The 12,109-nt window shown below is 31.0% G+C and overlaps 1 protein-coding gene across 1 annotated transcript; it reads right to left on the bottom strand.

Moving 5' to 3' along the window:
• Nucleotides 1–2,014: 2,014 nt before the first annotated feature.
• Nucleotides 2,015–7,114, bottom strand: LOC130823846 (peroxidase 42-like). Its single transcript, XM_057688651.1, has 4 exons — nucleotides 5,869–7,114; nucleotides 4,587–4,775; nucleotides 3,940–4,105; nucleotides 2,015–2,712 (listed from the first exon to the last, which is right to left on the bottom strand). The coding sequence occupies exons 1-4, from the start codon at nucleotides 6,112–6,114 to the stop codon at nucleotides 2,303–2,305; spliced, it is 1,011 nt and encodes a 336-aa protein (XP_057544634.1). The 5' UTR covers nucleotides 6,115–7,114; the 3' UTR covers nucleotides 2,015–2,302.
• Between the last annotated feature and the right edge of the window lie 4,995 nt (nucleotides 7,115–12,109).

Below are 12,109 nucleotides of genomic sequence, written 5' to 3'. Positions count from 1 at the left end.
GAGGAGTAACTCCTATTACTAGTCTACTATACTAATTGGTTTTAGTGGTGGATCTTTTTTGATTTGTATTTGGGTTACCTCTTCTCTCCTTCTTTGGATTGCCTAAGCCCATTTTCTAAATTCTAATCTATCCTACTTTCTCATACTCTCCCACTATGGTAATCGAAATGTAAAAGGATTATATGGAGGACACTATATGCTATCCTTACATGGCCTTGTTATAGTCATGGATTAAATTATGTGTTAACTCAAGGTTTTTAGAGATAAAATGGACGTAGTACAACTTTTTAGCATTTAAATGAGAGGATAAAATCAAACTATGTGGTGAAATTAGACTCGCAAAGGGAAGAAAAAAATGAAGATAAGAAAGAGCAAACAAAGTCAACACACAAGCACAAACAATGCAAGTAATGCACAAAACAAGTGTTTTATAATACTTTAAGATTCCTTTTCCCAATTCAAATGATGTGTATTACTTAATAAATGATAATTTCAACGATTACATTGAACGATTATCTTGGAGTTCTTGAAGTCTTCATGCAAGTGAATTGAAAAAACCAAGGCCTGATACACTTTGCTCGTTCAAGCAAAGGTGACTTTTTCCTTCTATGAGTTGTGCAAATATTACTTGATTGAAAACCTTGGTGGTTGGTCTTACCAGCCTATTCTTGTACATTTATCCCTCTTCTTTGTATCAATATCTTCTATGCAATGCACTCCATGACTTGGATCTCATTTCCCAGCAAAATCAACCCATCTTTCATTCTTAATCTTATAAAATGTGTGCATTTCATGTTTTCCGATTATATGCTGATATTGACAATAAATCCAACTTAATTTAACATAATCAAACTCCAACATGCCAACTTAACCTATTTTCACTTGGACTCATTTTGGCCAATTTCAACATGACCCAACATATTTGCCACTATGATACACAATCAATAATTCATCTCTTGTGTGACTCAACATCATCAATTCCTCTTAATTATTAAATCTCAATGTAGTTCAGGGGATATTTGGAATCTTATCCTTGATAATTCCCCACCTCTGAATTCAAAATACTAGAGTACATCATCCTTTTTATGGGTCCCAATTCCCATTTGTCTCTTTATATTTCTTTTCCTTTATGTCTTTTCCTCCATAACTGTCCCTCAACTTTGGGTTTGTTTCAACTTGAAACCATTCAACCAACCGACACTATGTTTGGTAATCTATTAATGCACTACTAAGTACTAACTCTTGTAAGATGCCTCTTTCCCATTAGAAATAAATTTTTTGCATAAAAAACAAAGACTACTTTTGCAAATGTTCATTGATTGTTGTGAACTGATTGCTTACGTATATTACACACTCTATCGCATTCTTAAAAGGAGAGCTGATGAAATACAATAGATAATTTGGCTTCAAACTAAAAATTTAAGCTGATGGTTGTGACTTCAAAATATATACATATTCTATCAATTAATACTTTAGACTGCATGATTATAGTCAGGAGAAATCTATAATGATAGTTAAGTTGGTTCACTATACATGTAGAGATGAATATTAGGCATACCTTATACTAGTATCCTGAATTAACCCCTAAATCTAACCATATTATAATTATTATTTCTTTTGATGGACATGGGTGAGTGAGGTGTTAGATTGTTAGCACTACCTAGCTAGTTTATATATGTATGAGCTCAATTTGATGCATTTGATTGATCTCAAATTCAAGCTTGGGGTATACCCATGATTCAGGCTAGGAACTTATGTATTAATAATATAAGTTGAACTAGTATTATGAATTATGATTACAAAATGTGAACAATATAGTCAAACATTACACAAACAATATGCCCCTTATTGTTGCAAGAAATTCTCTTTTTGAGGATCTTTTTCGAGCCGTAGGACTCTTTGGCGACATTCTCTTTAATAGGTATGGATTGCCACCTTCCTTCCTTCCCCAGATCATGGTCATAATTTCCAATGAACAGAATACACTGATACAATGATAACGACACAAACAATATGCCATAAAAGAGAATTAAGCTTTTACATAACAGAAGAATATACACTAATGCTTCACTTATCATTACACAAGATCATACATCTACACCCATTACATGAAAGCAAAGAAACTTGCACTAAATGATGGCATGGTATATGACATCATTAAGATCCCCATGCCACTATTATAGAGCAAAATTCAAAAGGTAACGATACTCTCTTATTCAAAAACTAGATTAATTAACACACAAATTACATATCAATCCATAGTTAAGAAGTAATTAAGGATTAATATATTGTTAATTATCATCTAATGAAGCTTGTTAACAACACTGCATTGCCTCCTAATCTCACCTTTGGTACCAGTAAGTGGGTTATTCTCAGACAAAATGGTGAGTGCTCTTGAAAATTCCTTGAAGAAATAATCTTGATTTTTGGCCATTTTAACCACAAAAGGCCTAGTTCTTTTATCTGTGGCTAGTTGGTGATCCACTATGAGTAAACCCTTACTGTCCAATATGTTCCTGTAGTAGTTGTTGTCAAAGATCATAGGGGTACCTCTGTCATTTCGAACATATTGGACTGATTTCGGGTCAGGAATCGGGTCATAACATTTCTTGAGCATGTGTGGTACGTGGTCCGGGTTCAAGTTCGGGTCTACTTCTGGGTATAGCCTGTGAACCAGCTTCACACAATGGGTTCTGCCCACACTGTGAGCTCCTGTTTGAGTAATTCAAAGTATTAATTCATTTCATCTTTCGGCTCATCTTGTATGAGACCGTCTTATAAACGGACCCATATAATTATTCTATTTCTCTAACTAATCACTCTAAAATTGTTAATGATCACTTTAAAGTTAAATGTGATCACTTTAAGACTACAAAAAATAATCACTTTAAAATTATAAGTGATCACTTTAAAGTTATAACTAATCACTTTAAAACAATAAATGTGCATTGGGTTAGCACAATAAAAATGATTTCACTATGAGACAGTCTCATTTGAAAAATTTGTGTTCATCTCTTTATATAGTGATAATCAAATTCCGATCAAAAGAGTGCAAAAAAAATTCTCAACCACTAGCTAACTCAGAAATAAGGATTAACATATTAGGTTAGGTCATTAGTGGGCCCATTATTACATCATGATATTGAAAGGAGAATTGAATTATAGGTCCAAATGAAAATCCACAAGAAAGGTATTTGTTCAATACATAATGAAGTAATTTGTTTATATGAATTAGACAAAAAGTTGATTAATAGATGGAAATCTAAAAATAGAATCTTGAAAGAGATGCATGGATTAAGAAATCTTATTTGATGTCCTTATATTAGACTCAAAAAAAAGTTAATTTTGAGTGGAATATTACTCAAAAGCAAAACTTGAGTGTATAAATTAAGAATAAGAATATTACTTCTATTGCTTGGACACTTTGGGATGGAATCTCTAAAGAATTGAAAATGAGACGATGACATACATGTGATATACAACCCCACATATAATATCTACCTATGCCTATAAAGCATGCATGGATAAAACAAATAGGATAAGTTATATATGCTGGTTAAAGGAACATAAAATGTAAATTATATCAAATTTCTTAAAAATACTACAAAAAAAATATTTAATATCTTAAACAAAAAATGTTCTAATCTCATCAATTTTTTTTCTACGTTTAATTATTATAGTCAATTTTAAAGATCCTCTAAGTAAAATTTTAGGCCCCTTACTGTCAAGACCGAGGACATGGAAGTCTACTGAACAATGACAACTTGGGTGGAGCTAAAGTAAGCTATGTATTTTGGTAAGGACATGTACTTTGTATGATGTATGATGTATGTTAGTAAGATCAATGATGTATGATGTATGATGTATGTTAGTATAATCAATGATGTATGATGTATGTTAGTATGCAATGGTATGGTATATGGATGGATATTATGTTACCTAGCAAAGCAACCACTCCCTTGGTGTCAATGCCAATGGCCTTAAACCTATCAAGCACCACAGTCATGCTCTCATTATGGTCAGGAAGATACTGTTCCAACATCTCAGCTCTGCTCTTTCTTCCATCTCTCCTTCCAGTTTTCAATGGAATGTGAGGTCCTCCAACCTGATAAAAATATAATTCCAAAAAAGAAAATTTAAATAATAGTTTATTAAATCATTTTAACTTCTTATTTATATAAAGTTATGGATGATATTTGTTTTTAAGTATCAATTAAAAACAACAGTTTGTTTTTACTGATAAGGATAAGATTACATACATCCAATCCTTCAAACCCTACTTAGGTATGACCTATTTTATGGCACAAGGGTAATGGAATATTGGTGTTCCATCAGTTTTCTACTAATTAATCGAAAACAACATCTTTGTTATCACTAACAAGGATGACGTACGAGAATCTCGTTGTTTTACAAACAAGATTACCTTTGTGTACCTATGACCTTTTAAATTATGTTTAGTGAGAGCGACTTAACGGCATCAAATTATGAAAATATTGTTGGTCATCAGCATATTTGCTTATTTAGTGATGTAATAATATAACAATTTATTTGTATGTAGAAAAAAAGGATGGAAAAGTAGAGTTAACCTGAACAATGCCATCTCTAGCAGATAAAACAAGGATATCAGCACAAGACACAACACCAGGACACTCTCTTTCAAGAGCTTCTTTGATGGTGTCAAGGTATCTGAAGTTTCTAAGCCCAAAACTTCTGTCCATTTCCTTCTCTGACATCATTCTCCTTGTTGAGTCCAGCAGCAATGATGCATCACATGACTTTCAACAACATACATACATACATAAATACCCAACACCAACATACATACATACATACCCAACAAAATATTTCTGACTGAATAATTACAATTTAGTCATCATAAAGTAGCATGTTTTTAAAGGATACAAATAGATCTAGACTTCTAATATAGTTATTTGGTTTGGGATACTTTCTTAAATTAAAATGCATGGTTTATTGATTTATATATTTAAAATTTATTTAAAGTTATTACAGATATATTTACTATTAACACTCAATTGAAAATAACTTTTGGTGCCCCACTTTGAGTGGGAGACTAACAAATACTTTGGATACTAAAAAAATTTAAAATTAATAAAATTTAAATTTAAATGGTGAAATATGGCTTAAATTGATGCTAATAATTTAAGTAATTGCCTCAAAAATACCCAAAAGGCCAAAACCAAATGTAACCAAAACTAATTATAAAAACATGACATTATCAACCTTAATCTCTAGTAAATGTACCCTTACATAGTTACATCACATTATCAACCTTTTTTTCTTTTCTTTATCATGATCTACAATGTTTTGTGTTAATAAATCTATATACTTTATTCATTTTATTATACATATTGCACTTTTCTTATTTATTAATGGTTTCAAATTAATATATATAATTGTCTATTTTGTTTTCGGTTTTTTTTCGTATATTTTATAATTTATTATTTACTTCTATCTTTTTAAGGGTTATAACAGTTTTTTAATACAAAAATACTTCTTAATTGTTATGCAGAACACTCGAATAGCGAGTAAAACAGAATGGAAAGAATGTAGAGTAACCAACTCAACTAAAAGCTTAAGTTAATGGTTGAGGCCTCAAGATATATTATATACTCTAATAGATCCCCTCACATAAGAGCTATTTGGGCTAGACGTGTGAATGCAGCACAAGCAACTAATTCAACCAAAAGGCAGTATTTCTATAAATAAAGGTTGGTTGAGATTCGAACCCGTGATCTTTTGTCTGGATTTTAATACCATTTCAAGCAACTAACTCAACCAAAAGGCAGTATTTCTATAAATGTGACATAATAACATTTCTATAAATTAAAAAAAAATAAAAAATCAAACCTCAACAGCACAATCATGGAAGATATTTCTGAGCCAAGAAAAGGCAGTATTTTTATGGCGTTTGTAAAGAAGTTTAACTTGTTCCTTAATAATATCTTCAGCTTGAGGACAACTATCCTTATAATAATTCATAACAAGCTCAACTGTCTTTTCTTCTTCCTCTGCATTATTTCCTGCAAATGCAGCTGAAAATAATACTACTACAATTAAGAAAATTAAGAAAGCTTTCGATCTCATCACTCCCATTTTTTCCTTTTTTATTTTTCTTTTGAATGATAATGCAATTACTTACTCGTTTGTCACCCCTTAAATAATGGAGTAAAGTGATAAGGTATTGCATAAAGATAAGGGGCCACTTTGCCACTTGGTATTGGATCACTGCATTTCAAATATTAATGACCTAACACTAGCAAGAAAATCTTAAAGAACAATGTTAATTTGTAATCATCCTTGTGTGGTAAGATTTGATAGGATAAGAGATTTGTGATTTTAATTTACTTTTTTATTTTGTTTATTTTATTATTATTTTTTCTTTTTGTCTTTTTATAGTGATTTATAAATAATTAGAAATTATTGAACACTAATAGTATGCTCCTAGAGTGAGTCCACTAGAGTAACTGCTATGTTCTAAGAGTGATACTCCTACTATTTGTGTTACAAGGGTTTTGCCGTATTTTTGTTTTCAGTTCGTCTTAATGTGTTGTTATATTTTTATTTTTGTAATTGCTTTTTCATCTCATTTATATGTTTCTTTCACCTTCTCTTTATACATTTTTGCCCTTTTTTCTCTCTTTAGTGATTTGTAAAAGATTTGTACTTCTAGGCAATAGTCATGAGATGTAGAGTAAGTGTACTTAAGGATGGTCATGGCCACATGGGTTTAATATTCTATTGGACCCGTCCTTATTTTTAGAGTCTGTCTAATTTTTTGAAACTCAGTGAATTCAAGTTCGGTTTCGAGTTCAAAATAAATAAATGGGTTTAATTTTTTGAGACCTAACGAATTCGAGTTTAAATAAATGGGTTTGATTTTTTGAGACACAGCAATTTCGAGTGTAAAAAATAAATGGGTTTAATTTTTTGAGACCCACAAATTCGAGTCCGATTTTGAGACCCAGATCCTCTTTTCAAACCGACTCAAAATCGCTAGAGTCATCTTAGATCCAATCTGAATTTGACCTATTATATAATTCAAAGTCAATTTTAAATTCGTTGGAATTCTATGTTTATAAATATTTAATCTAATTTCAGACTTATATATTGGATCCTCATCACTAGGGGTGTTCAAAATCGGACAGTGAAAATTACTATCCGATTCCGGTCCGAAAAAACCGAATACCGGGAATCCAGATATAATCCGAAACAAATAACGAATATTTAAGTTCACTTCGCTTACTTTCTTTGATCAAGCTTATTTTTTAAACCACTTCAAAAAAAACTTATTTTTTAAACTTTGATTACAAATCATTTTAGAAATATAATTTGGATTTTCAAAAGTCTAAATATACAACTTAGTTATAATTGAAAATTGTACATAATAGTAAATTTAACTACCAAAACAAAAATTTATGAAAAAATATTTATATATTTTAAAAATAAAAAATAAAAAACAATAAATAAAAGTAGAAAACCGGATATCCGGATTTGCCAATATGCCGATCCGGATCCGGTATCCTGTTTCCAAAAACCGAATAATTTATCCAATTTAAAAACCGAATACTGAATATTCCAAATCGGATATTTTTGAACACGCCTCCTCATCAACCCCACAACCAAAAATCTCATCAACATCCTCCTTCCCACCACCTCTCATTTCCCTCCTTTCTTCCACAGTACACTCGCACAAACACAACCCAATTTCAACCCTTTCTCTCCTCACACACACACACACAACTCTATTATCAAGAACACCTAACATTAAAGGATGAATATTAGTAGATTCGAGTCTCTAAGACTAATGATCAAAACTATTAGAGAGAACACCTGAACAAAGCATTTTAAAGCAAGAATGTTAGTAAATTCCAGTCTCTAACACTAATGATCAACTCTATTATCAAGATTCAAGAACACCTAAACAAAGCATTAAAGCATGAATATTAGTCGATTTGAGTCTATAAGACTAATAATCACTTTTATTATCAAGAACACCAAAACAAAGCATTAAAGGATGAATATTAGTAGATTCGAATCATTAAGACTAATGATCAACATAATGAAAGAAAGTTCTAACAACAATATCGGTTCATTACAAATCAAAACAATCAACAAAGAAAATTATTCATTTTGAATATCTTGCAGGTCACAGTCATTAATTACTTACATAATTGAAACACTAAATCCATAATTTGAAGACATAATTCCAGATCGAAAAATAATTACATCTAGCCTATTAGCAATAAAAGCAAATTCACAATCCACCACAAAGACTATCAATTGATTGACAATTATTATTTGCTCAATTCAAAACACCATCCAAAATTAAAAACATCTTCTTCTATAGCAATCAATGACTAGAAGAAAATTTACCTGAGATCTAAATAGAATCACCAATTGAGAATAAGAAAGCTCAAGATATGCTACAATTTCAACTTTATTAAACAATGTGTAGAAATTACATTGAATTGCAATCATTCCATTTTCCAATTCGTAATCAAGCAGTTCTAAAACACAAATCTACATCTCCCGTTGTACAATTTTCTCTCAAGAGGTCTATCAAATTAAAAGATTTTCTGCGAAATTAATCTTGCTAGGGTTAAGGAGTAAAAATTGGGGGAAGAGCAGCGAGTTTTTTGCGGCGGAGACAGCGAGGACGGTGAGGAGAGAGAGGGAAAAATGAAGGACCTACTTCCATAGAAGGGTTGGAATCAGCTGTAGCCGGTTGTATGTGGGAGTTGGTGAGCAGGAGGAGGGAGAAACAGATCTGAGACCGTCTGTTGGTTGTGAGTTTGAAGTCTCTCATCTGAGCCAAAGCTCCTGGTCTTAGATATCTATTGTATGATGGTGATGGTGATGGTGATGGTGATGGCGGCGATGGCAGCGATGGCGATGATGTTGGCGGTGATGGTGATGGTGATGATGATGATGATAGCGGTGATGATGGTGGTGGTGGTGGTGGTGGTGCTTGTGGTGGTGATGATGGTGGCGGTGGCTGGAAGAAGATTCTAGAATTCATGATTTTGATTAGAAGAATGAGAGTGATGAAAAAGAGGTTTGGAATTGGGATAGATGAGATTTGGAAGAAGGGATGAAGGAAGGGTTTAAAAGTAGAAGACGGTGGAGAATTGGAGGCGGGAAAATGAATTGGGGAAACAAGGCGGGATTAGGGTTTTAAAACATTTCGCTTACTCAAAAGATTATCAATAATCTTGAAAATCTTTTTATAATAGATTTAATTATTCTCTAGAATATCTCAATTAAAATTTTAAAAAATAAATGTGATTCTAGGCATTAGAAACGTGATACTTCCCCGTCTACTTCAAATGAGTACTTAGCTTAAAGAATTTTTAATTAAATTTTTAAGAATTTTGTTACTTTCTCCGTTCTTTTTTTATCTTTCATTTTGGGCTTTTCATACATATTAAGGAAGATAGAATCTTTGGGTTGTAGTGGATATTATTTTAATTAAATAGTAGTGTGAAGTATTGATTGTATTGGAAGTATGAGGTTGTAGTTGGTATTATTTTAATTAAATAGTAGTGTGAAGTAATAATTGTATTGAAAATATAAGACAGAAAAATAATTATAAATAAAAGAAAAGGGGTACATTAAAAGAAAAGGGGGGATTTTAAGGGGTAAAAGTGGGATAAAAACTTTCTAAAAATAAAAAGTATTCTAAAATGGAAGAACTTTTAAAACTACCCGTTATAGTAATGTGGAAGATCAAAAAAGAACGGAGGGAGTATCTATTAGAAAGACTTAAAATCGTTATATTTATAGAACATAAATTGAAGATTTTTATTTGAAAAAAATGTAATTTGAAAAACAAAATTTCAACAGATATAAGAAATTTGAGAAATGATAATGTTTCTTTAAACTAAATTTGAAATTATTGCTTAAAAAAAGAGTTTAAAATATCGTAAAAAGATTTATCTTTGATTAGGCAACTACATAGAGAGAATATAAACTCTCAAATTCTTTCCAATTCTATTGCTATGTTCTCTCTATCAAATGTCTGAGTATTATTGATGATAATAGTTATGATAGAAAAATCTAGAATAATATCATATTAGGAGTAGTATTTAAATACTACCTCTCTTATCATAAGATACTATAAAATATATAATAAATAAGTATATTTAAGACAAATCTAACGAGATCTCGTATAAATATATCTCAAAAACTTTAATTAAAATTCTCTCTTTAGAGTGGTATAATTCTAAATAGGAAGAATATTAGATAACAGAAGTCGAAAAGAGTATATTATTGACAATAATTAATGGCAATTATTTTTTTGAAGTAGTCACTTACAACCTTCAAGTGACCAATTATAATCTTAAAATGATCACTTGTAGTTTTAAAACAATAAGTGTGTATAGTTTTAAAGTGATTATTTATAACAGGAAAAATGTCAAAAAGTACATAATAATTTTTTTTTTCAAAAAAGTACCTAATAAATTTTTTTTTCCAAAACATACCTAATAACAAATTTTCTTTTCAAAAGAGTACCAAATAACGACTGGGGTTAAGTTTTCTGTTATTTTTTTTGCCCATCTTTAAAAAGTACCTAATAAAATTTTTCTTTTTAAAAGAGTACCTGATAAATTTTTTTTTTTCAAAAGAGTACCTAATAAAAGTTTTCTTTTTAAAAGAGTACCAAGAACACAACATAATTATCCAATACAAACATCAACATCATATATAACTCTTAGAACATTGTTATTGCCAACATGCAAAAACCTATGCTCCAACATTCCATGGAATGCCTGGTCACAAGCATTGGCCAACTTTTCAATTGGATAAGTCTCTTCCTTCACCTTTTAGAAATATGTCAGGAAGACCTACAAAAAACAAGCGAAAGCCCGAGTTTGATGAGGGTAGAGATGGAAAGAAGAACAAGAATTTTGTTGAAAGGGACTTCAAGCAAAACAAGTGTGGGAATTATAAAGGACTTGACCATTACAAGAAGACTTGCAAGAACCCATCCTAGTATAACTCCACCAACTACATCATTATCCCCAGCCGTTAGGTACTCTTTTGAAAAGAAAAATTTTATTACTTGGTACTCTTTTGAAAAAAAAAATTTTATTAGGTATGTTTTGGTAAAAAAAATTTTATTAGGTACTATTTTAAATTTTTTATTAGGTACTTTTTGACACTTTTCACTTTAAAACCTTAAATGATCACATATAATTCTAAAGTATCCAATTATAAAAATGGGCTATTTATACAAGTCATTTCATTAGATTGTCATCCAAAACTTGCTCGAGTAAAATAAGAGTTTTTTTAAAGGAAAGAAAATAACTAATCTTATATGAGACTGTCTCATTTATAAATTTGTGAAAAAAACGGTTTTAATACTTTTTTTGAGATGAACATGTTCATTAGAATAAATGAAGTTCGACCAAGGTTTGAACACCTTGGGGAAAGGGTCCAAACAAATCTTTTTCATTTGCTAGACCAATGTCCCATCTAGCTATACAATGCGCTAACGTATTCCCACCCTTTCTCACATAGCTACATCCAAAACCAGTAAAATCAATACATAATAAGGCAATATTATCCAGTAGCAAATTAATAGGAGCATAACCATCATCTTTTTGTTCTATTGCTTTCACCACAACCATGGAATCACACTCGAGCTGCACCTTAGAATAATCAAACCTTCTTGCTAATTCCACACCAAACATGGCAGCAACACACTCACTAACCTCAACACTTCAACTTGCAAGTGCACGACGAACACCAACCACCAACAGCTTCCCGTTGTCATCACGAATGGCAACACCAATTCCACGATGTGTGCAATCCATAATATGAGCATCAAAGTTAACTTTTACCCAACCCGATTGCGGAGGACTCCAAGATTGGTAGTGTAACAGGCTCAAATTTCTTAATCTTAATCTTCCGATTAATTATTCCGAAATTTCTTTTCGAATTCCTAATCCTTTGGTTATCTAATTCAAATCACCTTTAATTCCTAAACCTTATTCCGATTTTTGTAATTTCTTCCAAATATTAAACTTAAAAATATATATATATTCTTAAATTTCTTTATAAGCACTAAAATATTATTTTATTATTT

The sequence above is a fragment of the Amaranthus tricolor genome, chromosome 9 (assembly GCF_026212465.1).
Source record: "Amaranthus tricolor cultivar Red isolate AtriRed21 chromosome 9, ASM2621246v1, whole genome shotgun sequence".
Classification (NCBI taxonomy): domain Eukaryota; kingdom Viridiplantae; phylum Streptophyta; class Magnoliopsida; order Caryophyllales; family Amaranthaceae; genus Amaranthus; species Amaranthus tricolor.
The sequence above is the reverse complement of the archived record's forward strand: the minus strand, read 5'-3'. Positions and strand labels throughout refer to the sequence as shown.

Excerpts from the sequence above, each read along its gene's own strand:
- LOC130823846 (XM_057688651.1), bottom strand. The coding sequence starts at position 6,114 with ATGGGAGTGATGAGATCGAAAGCTTTCTTAATTTTCTTAATTGTAGTA. Across the intron at positions 4,106-4,586 it reads CTAGAGATGGCATTGTTCAG|GTTGGAGGACCTCACATTCC; the intron begins GTTAACTCTACT and ends TATTTTTATCAG. Across the intron at positions 2,713-3,939 it reads GGGAGTGGTTGCTTTGCTAG|GAGCTCACAGTGTGGGCAGA; the intron begins GTAACATAATAT and ends TTACTCAAACAG.